The sequence below is a fragment of the Paramisgurnus dabryanus genome, chromosome 18 (assembly GCF_030506205.2).
Source record: "Paramisgurnus dabryanus chromosome 18, PD_genome_1.1, whole genome shotgun sequence".
Classification (NCBI taxonomy): Eukaryota; Metazoa; Chordata; class Actinopteri; order Cypriniformes; family Cobitidae; genus Paramisgurnus; species Paramisgurnus dabryanus.
Window position 1 is genome coordinate 656,105 of NC_133354.1, and position 23,496 is coordinate 679,600.

The window sequence follows — 23,496 nt, forward strand, 5'->3', positions numbered from 1 at the left end:
AGAATGAAGTCTTTATGAAATAAGCTTCAAGTACACTGACATGTAGCATAAACAAAAAAGACATTTTATTATCATTATAAATTAATTCAGTGCCATGTAATCAACAGGGCTATTTTTAATGGTAAACAGAAAATAATAGAGTTAACAATACTCATAAAAAATGTATACCTTGAATGCACTGTAAGTGGCTTTGGATTCAAGTGTTTGCCAAGTGCATTTAAATAAATGAAGACATTTTTAATACACTTGATACAAACAGATGCTGACGGGTTTCCATACAAGGAGAAAAATATCTGCTAAACATGTCTGAATAAAAACATTGAATATTTGTATTATAAACAGTGCATGTTTATAAAACAAATATTCATGTGTCAATCTTGTATGCAAAAATAAAAATTTGTGAAACTGCCTGTGAAAACTAATTTTGGTGATCTACTGTTTTCGAGATAAAATCATCCTACATAATGTAAAGAACATTCGTATATAACCTTGATATCTATAATATTGACTTAGTAAGTGTCAAAAATTGAAAAATTGCCTTAATTTTGGTAAACCAAACAAGCATGTGAAAAAATAGGTCCTTGAAATTTGGCTCCCCTTATGATGTCAAAAAGGGATAATACCGCCCCTTAATCTGCACTATCCAACCACTGCACTGCTATTTATTAAAGAGATCAGCTCGTTTGCATTTTAAAGGACACACCCAAAAATGTGCCATTTTTGCTCAAACCTAACAAGTGGCAATTTTAACATGCTATAATAAATGATCTATATGGTATTTTCAGCAAGAACTTCACATACATACTCTGGGCGGGAACACCAAAGAAACTTAAAAAAATCTTTAAAAAAACTTGTGAAATGTCTGCTTTAATTTCATAAACGGGGTTACATTCAGTTGTTTTTGTTTTTTTAAATAAACTAAAAAGAATAATGAGGCAGACAGAATAATGTGACATGAAAACCTATCATACAGTATGAATGACATTGGTATAAATCTGAATTTTCAATTGATTACTTTTGGTAATGGAGACCTTACAAACAGATGTCATTAGTTATGCCTGGCTTAATCTTTAATTGTTCTCTGCAGTCGACCATGAGCCCTGTAAGCTGTAACACAAACACTCTTGAGCTAAAAGTTGTACAGCAGAATGACTCATGAGACCTCAGTTTTTACTCCTGTGTCCAAATTTGACAGTGATTGCAGACCTTCACACTCACACAGGGAAGCTTGACTTATGAAACAATGAAAAGCCAAGCACAGTATAATGCCATTGGGTTTAAAGGGGTCCTATTATGTCCTTCGACAATATCTTGACTTATGCCGCTTTCCATTGCATAGTACCCCACGGGTCAGGTCATGTCAGCTCACCTTATTTTGGCTTGGTTAGCTTTTCCATTAAGTTTAGTAGCACTTCAGAGTGGGAGGGATTATAGGCATGTCGTTATATTTGCGCTGCCTACTGCTGTGGCATCATACAAAAAGTAGGAACGAGTATCGTTGGGATGCAGTGTTTCCCATACATTCATTTATTTGTCTGCCACAAAATTAAAATTTACCACCACAAATAGATATTTATTTGCAAATCACGTTTGTCATTATACCTCTGTCCCACGTGACAGTAAAAACACCTGTTGCGTCAGTCAACGGAGTGCTCCGCTAAGTTGCAAAAATGCCATGCAGACGTGCGCGTCTAAGATGTGCCGCCACAAACTGCAAGATAAACACTGGTATGATTTTCCTGATTCTCAGCCTGTGTATGTTTTCACTGCTTAAAGGGAGTTTGGGAACGTACAGCAAAGCACAGATGACAACAGGTTTGCTCGAGACAGCGCAAGCACGAAGGTAAAGCTAATCTAGCATTAGCAATGACCCTGGTAGTGACGATTTTCTCAGACCAATCAGTGATCTTCAGTGTTTTCACATTACATTTTAGTATTAGCTCAGCTCGCTTGGAACCTAAACCGAGGTGGTACTAAAATCAGCATACTTTTGGGGGCTTTCCACTGGGTACAGGACATAGTACCCACTATGTCCTGTACCCAGTGGAAAGCCCCCAAAAGTATGCTGACCCAACCCACGGGGTACTATGCAATGGAAAAGCGCCATTTTTATGCTTGAATGTTTACATTATTTGTACACATTTTGCGTTATTGCAGCACCTCTCTTGCCAGTCTGTCTCACTCTCAAATGTTGTGATGTAGCTCCTGTTTTTATGTTATGTTTATTTTTTTTAAACTTTTCAGGGCCTTGAATTGTTTCCCCAGATTCACAAACTTTCAAGGATGCGTGGCCTGTTTAAATGAGTGAAATTGTGATTTTTGATTTTAGGGAAAATCATGGGTTCCCTTTCAATACGGTTCACTTCGCATTGCGTCAGTTAGCTGACGCTATGGGGGAAACTCCTGTTTACTCCGTGACTGAAGCCTATTGGTTAACGTCTGTACAAAGTACAGACCAATGACGTTTGAACCCGCGCGCGGGAGGAACGCGTCCCTATATAAGCGCGGTTCAATCGTCAGGAGCTCATTATTTTCTCCTTCAGCGCGAACCTCTCGCTGCTCCGAAGGAAAGAAGAAGCCTTACCTCGCCGTTGACAAAAGCCCTGCAGCGGAGTCCAGGCCTAGCGTCTTCCCCTGCCGTTTTCCGGCTGAGAACCGAAGATAGCAGAGTCCAGGTCTAGCGTCTTCCCCTGCCGCTTTCCGGCCGAGAACCGAAGATAGCCTTCGCTTGCCGTGGTACGAGCCCTGTGCAGCGGACACGCCTGACGAGGTCTCCCCTGCGGCCGCCCGGTAAGATCAATATTTTTAATATAAAGCTATAAGCTAAAAGAGCAGGCGCTGTTGTAATAGCGTCCAGCACAGCGGCTCGGTGAGCCTCTCTGCTATGAATTTCCTCCGAGCGCGTTACCGGTCTGGCACCTCCCACGCCGGGACCGCGCTTATGCTTTGGTTGTCTTATCCATGTTTCGTGCTCCCCCTGCTGTTCCTCTCTCGCCGGGATGAACACACGGCGAGCCATGAGACTGGATGGATGCATAGACAAGCACACACGGACTAACCCCCCCTGTGTTCTGTCACACCGCAACCGTTCATGCTTACAGAGTCCCTTCGCTCCTCTCACATTCAGTGGCGAGATCTCTGGCACATATATTAATCCCCCGAGTGCATCGGGTGATACCGTCACGACGCATGGCTGTTCTGTCTGTGTTGCTGCTCCCCTCTGCCGTTCCTCTCTTGTTGAGATGAACAAGCGGGGAACCGTAGACCTGGATAGATGCATACGACAAGCAAACACGGGCGGTCTGCCCCTGTCTCTGTCATAGCACAGCCACTCGTGCTCCACGCTCGCGGAGTCCCTCGCTCCTTTCCCCACAGTGGTGAGGTCTCTTAACGGCTTAGCTAGCACGCGGTATTACGGCTCGCTGCCTCTAAATGCAGCTGTCCAGTGTTCAACGATTACAGAGCTTCATGCCCCTCCCCTCTGGAGCGGCGCGATCTCATTCGTCTGCTCGATAGGGCCGATTCGCCGCTATTGGAGCACCAAGAACACTCATTATAAGAGAGCTTCATGCCCCTCCCCTCCTGGAGCGGCACGATCTCATTCGTCTGCTCGATAAGGCGGACACGCCTCTATTGGAGCGCTAAAACACTTATTATAGAGCTTTACTGGCCTGAGCCGATCTCACTTCAGATAGCTCATTTTTCGTCTGCCTGGTAATTTCTCTCTGGTTTAGACGGAATCAGAGGCAGAACGAATTTGTTTATAATATACTGAGGCCCGAATACCTCCCTTTATTCAGTCCCGTCCTATATCAGTGCGCTGAATATTGGTACATTCTTATATATATATACCCGGTTATTCTGCCCTTTTAATAAACGGCAAAACCGCGGGCCTCACGGCAGACTTCCTCTCTGCGATGGGTTCAGTCTGACATTAAACCACCTAGACATACTGCTCTGCTCCGTGAGCCGTTCGGTCACCGTCACTACTGAGGCTTGTGCACCTGAACGGCTGAGCTCTGGTCTCCGCAGCACAGCTGCATCAACAGAGAACGAAACTGTCTGGGAGAAAAGGGGTTATGTCGCGCCTCGGCTGGACTGCCCTGTAATGTTTTCTGTGTGCTGTTTATCCAAACATACTGTGTAATACTGTCGGCTATGCGACCTCACTATAGTGGCGAACGGTATTTAATTCCTCTAAAAAGAGTAATTTCCGTGCTTACTATACTGTGTATTGACACCCACGGTTGTACGGTGTCTCTAAACACTTTATCGCCTTACTGACAAGCAATCAGTAATACGCACACACGGTCCGCTGTCCATAATTCTATCGACGCTAGCCGAAAAGACCCCGGTTTGGCCATATACTGTGTATTGACACCCCACGACTGTACGGTGTCTCTAACACCTTTCTGCCAAATTCGCTCGCAGCCCACCTCAGTTTCTCCGCTACGATGCTGATGGCGCAAACGAGCACGGTCTTACGGCTGTTATTCTCTCTTCCTAGAGGAAGGACAGCCTCAGACTTTTGCATGGCTCCAAGCGTTTGAATCGCGCCCTCTCCGGACGGCCACTCAAAGGCTTACAGCCAAGCGGTTTATGACGTTTTTCGGCCATATAGCTGATTTATATTAGCGGATCCGAAGACGCTCACACCTCCGCTCCAATACTCGGAGATATTAAGGGTAATATCAACCTCAAGTGAGCTTGCTACCCGCCACAATAAGTTTCAAAGCTTAAAGCGCGCGCACAGTCAGACGCGCGCGGCATCTCGTTTAAGACGGGCACACGTACCCCTCTAACGAGCCTCAGAAAGCTGAATATCGTGGCATTCTGTTCATAAGTCCACTTCAGTTTGACTAAGCAAAGGTCCCGCCCCGAGCTGACGGCCGGGAAGCTTGCTTAAGTTACACACGGCTGCATGAAGTGCTGTCATTACGAGCTAGCCCAGCATTTGCTGTGGGTTGAACACGCTTTACGACGGCAATCAGCCTTCGGCGCGTGGAACGCCGTTTGTCTCATATAAATCACCTTGTACTGTGAATACGGTACATTATGAGGATGATTTAGCACTGCAGCACTCTCGACCGTGTTATTGTGATAATGCGGTCGGGCAATCTACGGTGGTTTCATATTTACCGAACCAGACTGAGATCTCGCCCCCTGAACAAGCTGACGAGTCATCTCCTTTTTAAACTCATTGCATCGCTTTATAAGCTATGTTCAATCAGAGTGATACGCATCTCATGCTTAAACTACCAATATTAACCCATTACGATGGGCGTGCGGAGATGGCATCCGTGGGACACGACCTACATTACGTGCCTTATGACACATTGACACAAGCTGCTAGGACCCCTTTCACGAGGCGTCCTTATGCAAAGTCTGATCCATTCTGTCTAGTGACATTTGAAAGTCAAAACCCCCCGCGAATCGCCGGTGGAACACTTTTCTCCTCACTACAGAGGCACGGCGGCTCTCTCCCCTACCTATATCTATGTGGCCGTGATAACAGCGAACCACGCTTTTACGACCGACCATTCATTTAATTCACAAGCCTGTCATCTCTCAGATGCGGACGGCGGCGGTAACAGCGAACCATGCTTTTACGGCTGGCCATTCACTTTATTCATAAGCCTGTCATTTCTCAGATGCGGACGGTGCCCGAGGCACAGCGCTCTGGAACTGTCCAAGGTCCTGTATGACACATACGTCTGACGTACATCAGACGATCAGCTGTTTATCTGCGTCACAGATCACTCACTAGAGCACCTGTCAATACAGGCTATTTATGGATCGTTGACGTTATCACCTCCCGTGACAATTATGCTCACTTGTCTTAGAGCATGGGCATGGTCTTAGATGTTTCTCATTTGACAATTGTGACACGGCCGGCTGGTCCCCGCCGTCCACGTTGTCAGTTTACAGCTTCGACATCCCTGCTTCGCGCACTACTGAGGTTTGTTGCATTAAAGGTGCGCCCATTAGCTCACCTGTATGCACGATATGGGTTTTAATTATATGCGTCCACCGTGCGCTTAGAGAAGCTCACATGTACACGCTATAACATTTTGGTATACAATAAGATGCGCTTGGGAAAGCTCACCTGTATACACAGCTGTGTTATGCTTTGTGACACATACATTGTTGTTCATCTGTGTACGTTCACGGTGCGTTGGGTGCCCACCGTTACGTTCATCAATCATATCTGTACACATTCACGGCGCGTTGTGTGCACTGATTTATCTATACGCATTCACGGTGCACTGAAGAGTTCACCCGTGTGCGCACAATTTATTATCAGAACACATGACGGCGCGCTCGAGAATCTTGCCGGCCTGTGCATTATAACACTCTGATTCATCTATATGCATTCACAATGTATTCAAGTGTTCACCTGTGCCCGTGCAATTTATAGTCAATACACATTTACGGCGCGCTTGGAAAGCTCACCGATCTGTGCACTATAATACTACCTATATGCATCCCGATGCGCTCGAGGGTGCACCTGGGTTCACACTATTGTGGTATCTGTATAATCCCACGCTACGAACCGTTCTGCCGCATATTATAGTCAGATCGGCCGTTCGTGAGCTTCGCAGATCACTCACTACGTATGTCTGTTGCTAACAGTGGTTATTTAGATGGATCGTTGAAACCATCGCACTGGCTCACGCCCCTCTATGAGCTATGTCCTATATAGAGCCCACTCTGTGCGAGTTTGGCTTCTTCATGAACTTGGTCTACAGGGGTATCTATATCTATATTTAATATCTGCTACGCGGCCGGCTGGTCTTCGCCGTCTACGTTGTCAGATTGTACAGCTTAGACGTCCCTGCCCTACGAGCGCAGGTTCTCTCGGCTCAATCATGCACGCTCATGCGTTTTATGTGTACACCACGGTGCGCTCAGCGAGCTCACCAACGTGACTCTGAATTTACTTATCTCGCACAGCCGCGGCGCGTACCTCGCCGTCTTGTGCTATGTTATGTGCCCCCGGTGCGTTTAAAACCCCACCGTGTGCGCGTCAACAATTTATATGGTGCTTACACATTTGCTTTTAAAGCTGTGAATATGCCGGGTATAGGGCCACACGCAGTGTCTCTCCGGTAAGGCACTTCAGTACGTTGTGTATGCACGGCGTGATGGGATTACGTTCCCCCATAGCGTCAGCTAACTGACGCAATGCGAAGTGAACCGTATTGAAAGGGAACGCTTAGGTTACTCACGTAACCCCGGTTCCCTGAAATAACGGGAACGAAGCATTGCGTCTCTTGCCGTGCTACAAACGTCTACGCAGCGAGTGTTATTCGGCTGCGCGCTTCAGTCGAATAATAATGAGCTCCTGACGATTGAACCGCGCTTATATAGGGACGCGTTCCTCCCGCGCGCGGGTTCAAACGTCATTGGTCTGTACTTTGTACAGACGTTAACCAATAGGCTTCAGTCACGGAGTAAACAGGAGTTTCCCCCATAGCGTCAGCTAACTGACGCAATGCTTCGTTCCCGTTATTTCAGGGAACCGGGGTTACGTGAGTAACCTAAGCGTTGTTTTCCCATCAAGCCAGTTGTTTTTGGGGTGTTTTTTTTTACAGAAAATATTGTTTGGAGTGCATTTTGAGCTTTGTACCTTTTTTATGTTGAAACAGCAACGCTGCAGAAGAGATAAAGTAAAAAATTAGAAAAAACATAATCTGTACCACAGGCGCCACCAAATAGAATAACAAAACTATTCACAAAAATCTGTTTTGCACTTAGTTGGGGATTTATCCTACAAATGGCTTACTTTCCTAAATTAGAAATGATGCTGTTTACTTATGCAGGTCTTGTTGTGCTGAATGTTCTGTGCATGGAAAAACACATTCAGTTTTATAATCCTTCATAATCCATAACAATCTTAAAGCCTTGGCATCTCTATTTGAAATTAAAAAATTGGAATTTACCTGCAGTTATTTACTTTTCATGGATTGATGTGAAACTGACCTATCATACCCATCAGCTTTTATAAATCATTATTAGAAGCTTACCATTTGAATTAGGTTAAGGTAAGGAGACAGATTTGAACACAGATGTGTTATGCACTTAAACTAAACTAAATTAAACAAAAAATAAAAAACAGAATGTAGCTTTAATTTTATAATGTACTATAACACATCTAGTTAATTAGATGTACATTGGGTCAATGTAAAATGACATTTCAAGGCTAAAAACTTCAGACCACAAACCAGACATGAGCAGCCTGGGAATTGAGCAACCTGGACCCATGCCTGGTCTTGGCTTGAAAAGTCTTGAGTCAGTTAAACCCAGTGGCCTTCGAACCTTTAAGCTACCACCCCCCCCCCAACTGGTCAACATCCACATGCAAAATGACCCAGCACTTCTTTGGCTGGCCAAAGATTAGACATACACCCCAGAATTTATTACGCCCAGGCCCAGCTACCTATACGGTTTCATGGTGTATAAAAATAAAAACGATGCATCTAAAGGCTATCACAGTTATGTGACAGGCAATGTGGGACCAAGTGTCAAATTTCCCAAGAAGACCCTAACTAATTCTTCAAAACCACAACAAGGACTTCATAAAATGATGACCATGGCCTGTGAAGAGAGAGTTTACATGCTGAAGTGTTTACAACATTTTGTCTTCCTTATATTGTGTAGGGTGTAAATCCAGACAACTTAAGGTTGCATGTTGCAATTAATAATAAGAAAGAGGTAAATACATCCAAATAGTCATTACATTTTTTTTAAATAGCGCAACAGAATATACGATTATTATTAGAGATTAGGGGTGGGCGATAAACCGGTAGACAAAATTAACCGGTAGAAATTTGTCAACCGGTAGAGATTTTGGACTATCGTTTCTATCGAGGTTACGTGCCCACGTCACGCTCCTGTGCGTGTGGTCGCGAAAACGTAACGTTTGTACACGTATTTAAGCACTGCAGTTTTAAAACAAGTTATTTTAAGCCATTGAAACACAGACAACAGATCTGTATGCGTGCGTTCTTTCTGTGTGTCAGGAGCGGACAAGTCGCGCAACCGCTGCTCTTTCTGTCTGTGAGGAGCGCGCAAGTCGCGCGACCTCTGCTTATTAAGCTCGTGAGCATTTTTCCCGCTTTATTGGCCTTAAATACACATATGCGTCAAAATTCCCGTCTTTGCAAGCATCATCATAAACACGACCAGTAAGGTCTTAAGAGAAAGTAAACAGCTAAAAGAGAAAGCGCATGTGTAACAGTGTATTGGATCCGGACTTTGGTCTTAAAGGGGAAGTTACCTAATTTTGCTCCTGTCTGTCACTCGTGTTAATCAAACAGCATTGAGAAAAAAATCTCTCACTGCTCCTGATTAAATCACTTTTCTACCTTAAATAAAAATATATATAGGCCTATACATACATGCAAAATTATTTATTATCATTCTTATTGACTGTGTATCTTCAGAGAGCTTGAGTTTTGTTTGTTTTTATCTTCTTTCTATGCTTGTATATGTTTTTTGTGAGAATTATGAACATTTCTATGGTATTAAAGATTTAAACCTTATTAAAACATAAAAAACTCTACCGTGATACATATCGTTATCATGATATAAAATTAATCCTATCGTGATAGAAGATTTTGGTCATATCGCCCACCCCTATTAGAGATGCAACGATCGACCAGCCAGAGACTGCCCTTAATGACCTGTACTGCGTGGTCAGTCTCACAACATTTCAATTCCGAGCCAGTAATTTTTACCTTGTTCACACTGTCAGTCCAAATCCGATTTTGATGCATATCCGATTTGACAGACTCACTGTCCATATTTTGTATCACAACTGTTCAGATCAGATCTGTGCGTCCTGTAGCGTTCTGCCTTGTTCCGGATTATCTGCACTTTCCATGGCAATGACGTTGCGCTTGGGATGGGCGATAATTTGCATGTGATTGTCATTGCGCAGCTCATCAGTAAAGCCGGTTCCTTGATTAGAAGTGAATCGCCATCACCTGCTTTCAGATGGAGCGGCATTTACTACACAAAGCTGTAGTTCACTGACAATTGGGGCAATTCTGCATGAATTATCACGGACATATTGCCTGTGATATGTATGCGATATGGCCCAGCTTGTCAGTAAACTACGGCTTTGTGTAGTAAATGCTGCTCCATCTGAAAAGAAGGTGATGGGGATTTACTTCTAATCAAGGAACCAGCTTTACTGATGAGATGCGGATGATATCGCATGCAAATTATCGCCAATCCATACAGTGGCACAACAATCTGCCTCGACGTCTGACGTTGTAGAAACTATATTCCCCAATACATGGACTTTCCCAAACACCCCTATCAATTCATCAGAAATGGAATGTTCCAAAGTCTGCGCTAGGGTTGCGTTTACGTAACGTGACAGCATAACGTAACCAAAAAGCTACACAAATGCGATCAGACTTAAATAGATTTTCGGATTCCAAACCACCTCCGGATGTAGTCTGAAACGGATTCGGAAAAATCTAATCTCATTGGCCGCTCACACGTTCTAATGTGATTGGATTCCAATCGGATGTGCACCAAAATCGGATTTGGACTGACAGTGTGAACAAGGTCTTTGTTGCCAGTGACACAAGGAATAACGTCACAGCCACAGGCACACCCCTAGCTCGGCGTTAGTGACAGCAGTGGCAGTTCACCTGTCACTCAAGTGACCACACCCTTAATTATGCAGAACTTTAAGGCTTAATATAATTTAAATTTATATGTTACTTACAAACCCCCCACCCCACAGTTGTCATGAAGGGAAAAATACAGACCAAAATCACTTTTTGTCCCAGGCTGTAAAGTGTAAACATATTTTTTACAGATTAAGTTGGGCATTTTAACATGGGGATCTATGGGAATTGACTCCCTTTTGGAGTCAATCCCCTTCTAGCGGCCCGTTGATGAAGTGCAGTTTAAGTCACTTTTGTATTGGCTTCATCTGAGAGAATGGAAGGTTGCCCCTAGGTTTAAAAGCAGGTTACCTTTACTGCTTTACCACAAGATGCAAACAGCTGCTGGAGGCAAAGGGGCTGAAAGGGTGCTTTTGGTAAGGTAGGTATACGCAATATAATAGTATTTAAATTCATTTAGATATTCTACTTTGATGAAACATTGTGTTACTTATGAAGTTTGTGTTTTCTTAATGAATTAGCGTAACAATATACTACTAACAGTTACATCTACAATACCGAAAATGTGTTTTTAGCTAATGCCGTTGTTTATGTTTGTTATTTTGGTTATGTTTACTCATTGGAAAATGAGACATGAGATGTGGACGTCTGGTCTGTGCGTGTTTATGTGTTTTGGAGGAGGCAGGGCTTTGGATGACGATTTGAATGGCGGGTGGGATCATGATTTCAGTGCTAGTAGGCTACCGTTAGCATTTTTCAAAATCAGATACTCTGCCTTTAACTTGCAAAATAAAAAAAACGAATATGTTGAGGACAAAACAAAAGAAGGGTAATTCTTACAAAATGGTACATTTTCATGTCCCATCATATAGGATCTTTCTGAATTTAGTAATATATTAATAACTAGTTAATAACTAGTTAATTAACACAATTAAGCAAGTAAACAAAGGAATTTAAAATGATTTACTAAAAAAATTGTTAAACCAAAAAAAAAAACTTCAGCAGGGAACAAACATGGAATCGCAGGGTCATTCCCAATGAAGAATGACGCTTGAATCAAGTCAGACACGCGTACAGCCAGACAGCCAAGTTTTTTCCACCGCCAGCTGCCTATCACTTTTGACCTTGTGTTGAAGTTCACCCCAAAAAGACAAGAGACTTTAATACAAACCAACCAGTCAGAATAGCCCGAGCGGCTGACTAATCTGAAGCAACTGTGACAACTAAAGCTTTCGGACAGCGTGAGCTGCTCGCGTTTCAGACACCAGACTTTAAAATATCAAACACATGTCAGTGGTTTCTGTGCCAAGGAAAGGCAATATATGTGAAACCAATGTGCTTGTCTATGGAGCTCATCTTATGTGGGTTTGTGAGGAACATATCAGAGAGCCAAATGTTTTCTTATCCTTAACCTTGCAATACTGTACATGCTTGTTGTTAGCAATGAGTTGTATACAGTCTAAACATTGCCATTACAAAAGCAGGGCAAGTGTTGAAGCACAATATTTGAATGCATGCAAATGTGACACATGAAAGTCATCATTTCTATAACCTATTTTTAGCTAAACAGCCACATAAAGTATCATAAACAAAATTCTGCTTAAAAAATGATGTTTGTGTTGCATAAACAAAATATTTCATAAAATGACATAAGGGTGAGGAAAAATAACAAACTAGCCCTTTAAATGTCGCTCTCAAAAACCCAGTGGTGATAATTCATGATTTCGATACCATAACCAATTGGTTTACCAGCCCACCTTAACCACTAGCTTACCCAAACTGCCATCTTTCTACTGTAAGCATGGTGGACCGAGGAGACCAGAATGTATCAGATCTGATCCTACAGACAACAAATGCATCTGATCTCACCCTGCACAAGCATGCGTTCAGACACGTTGTAACAATCCGCAACACGGCGTTAACCACTGTCAGATCTGTTACCACAGCAACATACATGTACTGTAGTGTTACTTGGGCAAGAGTTACATTGTTGCATCAGCTGATACTCGTGAAGATACAAAAATAGCTGACATCTATGAGGACAACTGTTTAATGATCCAGAATTGGATAATGTTCAAATAAATACAAAGGATTCAGTGTATGTAAGCTTACCAAATGATCCGTTCCTCTCTCTCTCTTCCTTATGTCATTCACGCCCAGTGTCAACTGCCCCCCGCGAGGCGCTTCAAACCTACCGGTATGGACGAAAATCCTCTGCTTTATTATAAAACATATCCCTTATCTACATCTAAAAATATACACTAAAATGAAACCATAAACTATTGTCGATAACTAAACAGCACCAGGAGTAAAGAAGTTGCGCAATGCGAGAACGAAACGCCGGTTAATCTCGAGCTGGAGGCTGTTTATAGTAGGTTACCGCTCCGCAAGCTGTGTGCTGTTGTTGCCATGAAAAACACAAGCGTAGGGATTCGTGAATAGACGTCCAGCGGAGGAATCTACGCATTCAGCGTAATATCGTGACGTCACTACGTTTTAAAGGGTCCGTTGTATGTTGCAAGCGCTGAAATGATTACTCATGTTGTTTTTGTCAAGGTGAAACAACATTTATTTTTCTATTGCATACATACACAGATGTTTTCGGTTGAATTGAAACGATTTATTTTGGAGAAACTGAACATTATTTAACAGCTAATACATATTAATATACTTGGATGATCAAACACTTGATCAAGAAAAGGAATATCTTTTTCAAATGTTGATTTTACTGGGGAAATGTAATATTCATGAAGTAAAATGGTCTGACTACAAACCATATTTCTCTAATTAAAAAAAAAAAGTTTATAAGAATTTCTGTACTTTGAAAAAGAACTGTAACAGTAAAAAAACAGATCGAGTTTACAAGTAAACAAGCAAATATGATATTGCTAATTAAATAAGAACCTTTTTTCCTTTTAGTTTTTAAAATGTATTTAATATTTACTCTGGCTTGTTGATTGTGCAATAATTGTATACTTTTGTTTAATTGTAATGTTTTTTATTGTACTGTTGTATTATGGCAAATACAAATAAAAAAACTGTTGCAAGCACTAAGTGCAAGTTAACAAGTATTTTTGAAAGTTTTTATTATTAGAAAACTGGGGTGTATGATAGAAATTGTTGTGTTTGATGTACTTTTTATTTTCAAAATGAAAAATTGTCAGGTAAAGTACAGTTTATTTATTTTTATTTAGTAGTACATAAAAAGAATGTGGTCTCTATGCAAAACATTTTGTTTAACTTTTTATTCGGATAACAAAACACACAAAAAAAAAACCGTAATGTTTGAAAAACACAAACATTTATGCAAAACTGATTTTTTATTTATTTTTATTTAATTTTTTGGCACAAAATGTTAGACCTAATGTGACTATGCAGTAGGTCTCTTGTGTCACTGAATAATAATAAAAAGTACTGCAAATTAGTTGTACAATTAGTGTTTATTTTAAATGTATCTATATAATTGTTAAATAATTTATAATTTATAATTTAAAATTAAATTGTAAAATTAACAATAAATAAAATAAGAACAAAATAAACATGTTTATATGTATGTATAACAGATGTTTCATCGTTTTATATGTTTTGATGCTTCTTTGTGTTAAAAATATAGGTGAAGATTTCTGCATAAATATTTGCGTATTTTCAATTCTGGTCAGACTGTATACCTGGTTGTCCAGGTTAGCAATTTAATCGAAAACTAATCTTTATTGCAACGAGAGGACTTTTGTGCTGTTTTCTTAGCGTCAACCCCACCTAGTGGTGAATAAACCCTTTGCAGTTTTTCATTAAGTAACACGTTTTGTGGCATGGTGCCATTGTGATGTCATGCATTCTTCAAAGTAGCAAATGTTAAATATTTAAGCCTATATGCTTTAAGATCAAGAAGATTGTCGTGAATTTTGACAGGTCGTGTTATTGTAGCAACATTGTATTATACAATCAAGCATCACTTAGGACTGTAGGGGAGACGAGAAATTTGGGGAAAAAAATTGTATATTAATAAGAGTTAATTGCTTCATTTGTGAAATCGTGTTATACACGGGTCAGAACAGGAGCCAGGAACCGCCGGGGTCACGGAGGGCATCTTCAAACAAACAACTCCAGGATTGAAATGACATCATTATGCACGAATTTCAATTCCTGGATGGCAGCAAAGCTCTAATTCCACTTCCACGCCGGATCTCTAAAACAAGAAAGAGGGGGAGACTGGCAAATAGACAACAACACCGGATTGAGGAAATTGACGATGGCATTCAATGTGCAAAACAAACTTGTTTAAAGCTGACAGCAATGCAGCCCGGCCTGCCTAATTCCCAATCACATCTAAGAAGAGCGCAGCTCCTCCCCGGTGCGCAACAGCTCAGGATCGCACACAGTGTGTTGAGTATCGAATTAAGTCATGCATTTATACGCAATTACAGTGTTTATCTTCTTGATGCTCAGAGATGCTGACGCTTGGGGTCTGGCTGGTAAATACGCAGTGAACTGTCCGGAGAAATGTAACGCGGCAATGTGCGGCTCGACGCAGCGCTGCAGGCGCACGGTGTTGGATGACTGCGGATGCTGCCAGGTCTGCGCCGCGGGACGGGGAGAACACTGTTACCGAACCGTGTCCGGGATGCACGGAGTCAAGTGCGGACCGGGGCTCTTCTGTGACTTCTACAAAGATGAGGATGATTATGGAGATGAATATGGCATCTGTAAAGGTAGCGTGGGAAAATCTAATGCACCTGCTGTTAGAATAGATTTTGACCTTATTGTATTTAATAAATAACATTAAAATCATATTATATTCAGCTAAACCTTTCACACATATTATATAAAAAAAAATTATACATGCAACATATTTACGATTTTGTCGTGGTATAACAAAACATTTGGTAGTGAGAGCAAGAAAGCTTAGATGATTTGATTACATATGAGTTAAAATTAACTGAATGATAGCAATAATATAAATTCATATATTTGTAAAAGAGGGTTTTTTAACAATGGAAACATTTTAAATAAATAAATGTAATTATATATAAATATAGAATTTGCAGGTGAACCATTTTTGGGGGGATCTTCAAGAAACCAAAACAACCATTTCTTACGTTCAATACAAAGAGCATTTGGTGCTGAAAGAAATGAAAAGTTATGTGGAAAGTTCTTTATGGAATCATAGAGACCAATAAAAACCTTTTTAAGAACCTTTCTTTTAAAGGTTAAAAAAGGTTTGGTTTTGGCACAATATTGACTAATGAAGACGCAACCCCTGAGTGCCTTTTCTGCAGGGCCCCTTAAATTATTGCCTAATGTATTATGTAAGATCAACGTGAGATGGTAAATGAACAGTCATTGCTTTGTATTAGGGAAACACTCTGTTTACACACCAATTATACACAGTCTAGCATTTAATTGTGAGTTTACGGCAAGATCTAAGTGCATTTGATACTTTTCAGATATGGTTACTTTAATGGGATGCACATTTAAAAACACAGGATAAGGAATGAAGGATATTTTTAAGTACGGCGAGTGGTAAAGTAGCCTAATGACGTTAAAGTGTTCAACTTGAAACCTGAATGCAAGTCACAGTGATTATCTGCAACAAATTAGCCAAATCCTGTAACTTAGTTGTTAAATAAAGCATGAAATCCTGGTTGATGTGTTTGGGTTTCTCTCAACAGACTGCATGTATGGAACGTACGGTATCGAATGCAGGAAAACATGCAACTGTAAAGCAGGTGGACTCTGTGACAGAGAAACTGGAGCTTGTTTGTCTTTTAAATTTTTGGCTAAAATGGCCAAAGTTAAATCCCAGGAAAGCGAAGGTAAGCTTTTTATTATACAAGTTTTTGTGTATAAACAAGTGTAAAAATTAGGGCTGTCAAAAGATTAATCCCGATTAATCGCATACAAAAGAAATGTTTGTGTTTGCATAATATATTTGTTGTATTTATTGTGTGTAATTATTATGTATATATAAATACACACATGCATGTATAAATGTAAGAATTTTTTTAAAATAATTTTTAAAGTGTTTATTTAATATAAAATATCAAATGTATATACATGTAAATGTTTCTTAAGTACATACATGAATGTGTTTGCATTTATATATGCAAAATAATTACACACAGTGCACATATATTATGTATTAAAACATATATTAAAAACAAACTTTTATTTTGTATGCGATTAATCGTGATTAATTTTTTTGACACCCATAAAAAATTTCAATAAGTTGTTGATTTTGTTTTATATGACAGGTAATGAGCTGGGCTCAGGTGACTCCAGATCAGATACCAACAGCGACAGATCATCCGCTCGTAATTTCCTCACCCCTCGCTGACAGCAATTGACTAATCTTCATTTAAACAGTGTACATGTAGCAAAATAAATTAAAGGACCAAACTGATATATTTTAATATGTTTTGAAGATGATGATGATTATATTGTTTTATGTGGTATATCTTACAGATATATTTTACAGACATGTTATGTCTTCAATCCAAAGCGTTTCCAACTGCATGCATATCTGCCACTGTCATATGCCTACATGAATTACACACACTGCATAAGTCTTACAGGATAGTCATCTAATACTTTTCTTCAAAGTCATAAGGTAAATTGGTCTAATTTGAATCTGAAAAATAACAGATTATAGTTATAGGACACTATAGGACACAGATATTTTTATGCAACCAATCAATGATCATATGAATATCACAGTTTATACACATTACATCATGACTATATTACAGTATGTAGCAGTATTTATATAATGACAAAAACATTTATGTATGAGGCTCAAAGCACTGATATGACATCACACATTTGACCACATGGCTCTGTATTGTTTGTATTAAGGCAGAGGAGATGATTTTAAGTTATGTACTGTATATTTTAATCTGTGTTGTATTATGAGGTGATGTTTTGATGGACATAATATTAATTCTTATTTCTGTTTATATGATATTTAAATTAAAGAGATATCATTCTATGAAAAACACACAATCTATTGGTTTCTTTCTTGCACAGTTGTAATGGATGGATGACTCTTTTTGTAAAGAAAAGTTTTACAAAAGTATAATTTAAGCTCTAACAACGTTTTTCATTATGACAGTAACTCATTTTAACCCCTTAATAAACTTCCAAGTGTCTGCTTTCAAATGAGACCAAACTTATGCTTTTAGTGCAAAGACTTCATAAACTATATCTATTTTAGTTTGGTTATGATATTGTTTGTGGGGAGTTCAGAAACGGGACTCAGGTTAACAGGTTAAAAAAGCAAGCCTTCATTTTTTTGCCACATTCGGGTGTGTAGCTGTCCAAACGGCTGCTGATTTGGGAAGTTTATTACAATATAAAGTGAAAAAAAGGCAATTGCAAAAGAAATGCAAAAGGTCATCGGTTTGAACCCAGGGAATACACATACAGTATACTGATAAAAAATAATTATACATTCAATAATTATAAATTATAATTTTGGATAAAAGTGTCTGCGAAATGTCTAAATTGAAATGACTAAACAGTATAACAAAATGTGACAAAACTGCCAAGACCTTTCATTTATGAGAAATATCTGTCCTATAGGTACACAGTTGAATGTTTCAGTCAAATCTGCTTTATTTACGTTGTCGCCTATTGCCTGAATGTATGTTTATGCTGTCCTTCTTTATGGCTATTACAAAATGACTCTACTAAAGAAAAATATTGTAGTATAAAAAATACAACAATAGTTACAGACACAATTTTACAACAACTATAAAGTGATGGGAAAACAAGGCTTTATTCAATGACAAGAAAAGCTTTGCTGAAATATAGAGTTTGTGACAACAAGCCCCAAGCAAAATAGCCAATGGCTTACATTAACCCTTGTGTGGTGTTCATATTTTTTATAATATAGACGATGTTTGTGGGTCTGGTGGACCCAGAGCATTATTAGTATCTTAAACCAATGCATTCATACAAATTTATGTAATATTGTTTACAGATGTTAACTTTAGCCTTATTGCAAGTAATATAGACAGAATTTATGGTTAATATTGGTCATTTACCACTGGTAGAGGACTATTTATAAACTAAAGTGCCATTCGTTTTTGTGGTAATATGAAATAAAAGAAGAAAATTCTATTCTGATCCAGATATTGGGGGAAAAATCATATTTATCTTAAATAAGTATAAATGAAACAAAGTTTTTCATCACTGTTGATGTTTAATTATTTGAACTTTTTGAAATTGTACACATTTGTGTCAGTCTACACAACACAGGCCCCAAACTGAACAGATGCCGTATCATAAGACATCATCCACACTAAACACATAACCTGTTCATGCCAGCCAACACAACACATAAGAAGCAAATTTTTAATGTGTAGCTGTGTTGTGTATGCATTTCTTGCATTTTATACACATATACTGTGTCCATCTGGTCCACACACATTGAAGTACAATGTGTTGCTATTGGCCACAACTTAGAATGATGAAAATACATGGATAATATTTTACTTTCTCTATTATTCACTCTATCTCTCTCTCTCACACACACATCTTTGTGGGACATTTGGTCCCCACAACATGATAAATAGCAGGTACACACACCATAGGATTTGTGGTAAACCCATGGTTTTACAAATGGTAATCAATATACCAAATAACCATGATTACTACTCTTTTACTACAATAAAACTATGGATTTTTTATAATGGTAAAATGTAGAATGGTTCCTGTTAGACAGAAGGTAAAGTGTTTGGGACAGTAGATACAGACAAATGTTCATGCACGGCATATAACATGTTGTATCCTTGCGGCATTACAGCAAAAGCAGAAGGAGAAAACTCTGACATGCATCCATCAAATATGTACAGACATGTATACAAACACACTCATGCACTCACAGGAGTCCCAGGTAGGAGAAAAACAGAGTGAAGTTTCATAGCACATTCAATTTTTACACTTTTATTAACCCCGGGTCCAGTGGACCCGAACACCACAAATGTAATATAAATGTGTAGGGGGGGTGTACAGTGTACATTAATTATAAAGTTGTTTATTTTTATGTTCTTCATAGAAAATGAGCCAAGGCCAATGAATCTGAGGTTGAAACAACAATTAATTGCATAATTTTTCTTTCAGTAAACATTCAAAACGGGTCCCACAGACCCGAACACCACACAAGGGTTAAACACCTAAAGCACATCATGTGAAAACATATTTTATGTTCAAAGTTGCTTCAGTTAAATCTGTATCTAAACATCTCATCTTCATCCTGAGCAAATGCCCTTAAACACAAGCGCTCTGAAAATATCCATAGCATACTATTAATAACCATCAGATCCTCACCTCAGAGTTCTCATATGAGGCTGTTTCCCAGCATCCCATGTGTTTATTTCCTGTGTTTCCTGACACCTGTGAAAATTGCCTTTCTTCCTGTTGTTGTTGTGTCTGCCCCTGGGACAGGATTCAAAAACGGCTGGAATTTGTCAACTGATACACGTCACAGGCTTTAGGAAAACTACTCGCCTCCGTCACCACCATATCATGGTTCACTAAACTTCTGCCTTGGTGCAAAAATATATATAAAAGATAAAACATGACATTTATGACAATATGTTTTTTTTTATGTTAACATTTTCTGAATCAACTTACTTGATGGTATATAAGTTTCTTTCTCTAATAGATTATTACAAAAATGTAAAGTGCTATATTAAATAATTAAAGGTGATCTGACTTTCATGTGGGTCATTAAAGGAAATAAAACAGCATAAATGTAGTCATTTCCACTTAGTATTTGTATGGACAGAAGTCTTCCTGTCAGTGTGCTTATTTTTGGAGACCCATTCATGTTTTTCTTAAGGATTTTCCTTCTTTTTTTATGCATTGTTTCCTCAACAGGCAAAGAGATTCTTTCCTCCGTAGGCCATGAATGAGCTCTTGTATGAGACACCTTTGACTTCATGGCTTGGCCTTTGACTCTCATTAAAAACTCAATAAGCGTTTTATGATTTATTATTTTATGTGACCCTGTCTGTGTAATCCAGGCTAAAGTATCATAATTTATTAAGAAATAATGAATACATTTCACTCCTTGATTCAATCTTTGACCTTACTTGGTCAATATTAAAGACATCAGTGTTATGTTTTCACATAATGTTCCCTACATTATAGGAGGATGTAGAAAACAGTAAATAACAAAAAAAAATGACTTTAGCTTGGTTTTTACAGCCTTAATTCTCAAAATCTGGTAAGAATTGTACACAATACAGTTTATAAAACATCAAAATAATAATTATTAAAGTAATATATATATATATATATATATATATATATATATATATATATATATATATATATATATATATATATATATATATATATATATATATATATATATATATATATATATATATATATATATATATATATATATATATATATATATATATATATATATATATATATATATATATATATATATATATATTTATTTATTTATTTATTTATTTATATATCTCAATTAATATATCAATGTGTATATATATAGCTCATATTAATATTAATGAATATTAAGATATTTTGTAAGTTTCCTACCATAAATATGTCAAAAATGTATTTAACATTAGGGTTGCTAAGGACTTCATTAGAAGAACTTTAAAGGCTTTTTTTTGCATCCTCAGAGTTTTTGCCAAATATTGTCCTATCCTAACAAACCTTACATAAAGCTTATTTATTCAGATGACATATAAATCTTAATAAAAAAAAATTGACCCTGGTGGCTGGTAACTGCTCATCCGAGGGGCGCAAATTCAAAATAAGTTGTTCGGAGTGTCGTGTGTGTTGTTTGTGTTTTTAAAATATGTGTTTGTTGCGTCATGTGAACCATTTGCATCACATTTATGCATTTGACAAATGCCAAAGTGACTTACAATGCATTTAATATATAGATATTATCACTATGTGTGTTCCCTATAATAAAAAAAAAATGGTGCTAAAAGAACCAAAAGCTTGTAATCATAGTGGAACCATTTTAAGCGCTACATAGCACCTCTGTAGAACCATAAGTGGTACTTAAACAATACTATAGCAACACTTATGGTTCAATATAGATAAACTACATAAGTGATGTTTAAAATGTCTAAAAATCGTTCCCCTATGATTATGAATGAGTGAACATTTAGTGCACCATTTTTAGGATTTAATCTCACACCCTTCTACAATGCTAACGCAATGTTCTACCAATTACGGGAACACTAGAAACTAATTACATTGCAATTAGTTATTTTTGGAACTAAAGTTGAAAATTTCTCACACTTCTATAATACGATACATTTTTGCTATTGTTCTCTTCTTCACATGGGTGACCATGACCTTAGCAGTACACAAAGCATGGCGAGATAGAGGGAGAGAGAGACCTAGAATAAGTGAAAGAGAGAGAGAGGTTTCTGATAACACGGATCTGCTCCGTGCTTCTCTCAGGCACGAATCCTCATCACTCCCTTGAGAACCGTGGAGCTGGGAGTCCTGCGACCAAACAAAGACCTCGTTTGGAAAAACAGGAAGGAGCTGGTGAGAATCTGACTCCCTGAACACGTCAACAACGCTCTTCAGAAACAAAGGTGCTTAAAGCACCTTGTAAATAGGCCTGATTTACGACAAATGATCGTGTTGATATTACTGCAACAGGTTGTTTACTACAGGTTGTTGAACGGAGTGCATAACGCCAACCTGAACAAGTGTCAGGTCAAGACCTTCAGGGAAATTAAGCGACGTCTGGGTCCTGCGCTTCGACAACAATGAATCGGATGTCTAAATTTAGGAATAAACACGCAGGCGACAAATTGATTAGATGTTTGGAATTCCAAAGGCCTACAGAGTCCTAAAACGCCCTCCAATAATATCTTGACATTGCTTTGAAGCTGACATATGCGCACACACTTTACAGGTTGATTCAGTCCCAGCTGAGCACTTTGTACGTCTGGTGCATGTGATTGCTCTCCTTTATAAAGAATTAAAAAGGTGTTAAGGTGTATGTGAAGTGAGTTCAGGTGTTTTGAATTATACTCAGTTCACACAAAATGTTCCTCTGGTGGCTCTCGGTATTTTTAATAAAACTATATCTGACATAACAAATGTGACCTTCCCAACACTGTTCAGCATACATTAAAAGAATACAAAGCTTTATCTAGCATAAATAAGGTTGATGCAATAGATATCCTCTGATGGTCTTTCCTTACCCTTTGGTTTTAGACATTGTTAGGGAGGTCAAATGATTAATCGCATATATGATATTTCGCATATATGAGTTTTTGTTTGCATAATGTATGTGTGTGTACTGTGTATAACGATATATATATATATATATATATATATATATATATATATATCGTTATACACAGTACACACACATACATTATGCAAACAAAAACTCATATATGCGAAATATCATATATGCGACAATTTATAATATATATACATTTATATAATATATATATTATAAATTGTTTTCTTAAATTTATATGTACATATATGCATACACATTACAAAAGTCTTAGGCCACCACCACCAGACTTATTGTCTTAGAAGTTTTAAGTTTTCTATCTATTTTATTAATGTACAAACAGAAAAATATGTAAAAAAATAAAATAAATCTGGACTAAATGTCTTCTTTAGGCATCGTCAGTGTTTAGTGTGACCTCTCATGGCACTAAACACATTTTGAGCGTTTTTGAGCAGAATGAAATAAAAAGACAAATTTCTTTAAAATTAGGATTTAATTTTATTTAGGTTTAAGATATCTTGCAGTTTCCTGCTATTGCTCAAGTGGAAGGGGAGTTTATCCTAAAAACTTGACATATCAGTTTACATT

The 23,496-nt window shown here is 38.5% G+C and overlaps 2 protein-coding genes across 9 annotated transcripts in view; one reads left to right on the plus strand and one right to left on the minus strand.

The window, feature by feature from the left end:
• LOC135721608 (probable E3 ubiquitin-protein ligase HERC1) overlaps positions 1-13,071 on the minus strand; it is a 90,112-nt gene extending 77,041 nt beyond the window's left edge. For 7 of the 8 annotated variants that reach the window (XM_065243969.1, XM_065243971.1, XM_065243970.1 and 4 more), the window contains exon 1: positions 12,759-13,071. The gene's annotated coding sequence lies outside the window, so the exon portion shown is untranslated. Of the gene's footprint in view, positions 1-7,630; positions 7,656-12,758 lie in introns of those variants that run through there. The other variant, XM_065243967.1, reaches the window with a different exon arrangement.
• A 1,700-nt stretch (positions 13,072-14,771) lies between these two features.
• Positions 14,772-17,632, plus strand: esm1 (endothelial cell-specific molecule 1). Its single transcript, XM_065244273.2, has 3 exons — positions 14,772-15,355; positions 16,316-16,459; positions 16,898-17,632. Exons 1-3 carry the CDS (start codon positions 15,049-15,051, stop codon positions 16,978-16,980), a joined length of 534 nt encoding a protein of 177 aa, XP_065100345.1. The 5' UTR covers positions 14,772-15,048; the 3' UTR covers positions 16,981-17,632.
• The last annotated feature ends 5,864 nt before the right edge of the window (positions 17,633-23,496 follow it).

Bases quoted from the DNA above. Each gene is read 5' to 3' on its own strand.
- esm1 (XM_065244273.2), top strand. From the start codon at position 15,049: ATGCATTTATACGCAATTACAGTGTTTATCTTCTTGATGCTCAGAGAT. The intron at 15,356-16,315 runs GTAGCGTGGGAA...TTCTCTCAACAG, and splicing joins TGAATATGGCATCTGTAAAG to ACTGCATGTATGGAACGTAC. The intron at 16,460-16,897 runs GTAAGCTTTTTA...TTTATATGACAG, and splicing joins TAAATCCCAGGAAAGCGAAG to GTAATGAGCTGGGCTCAGGT.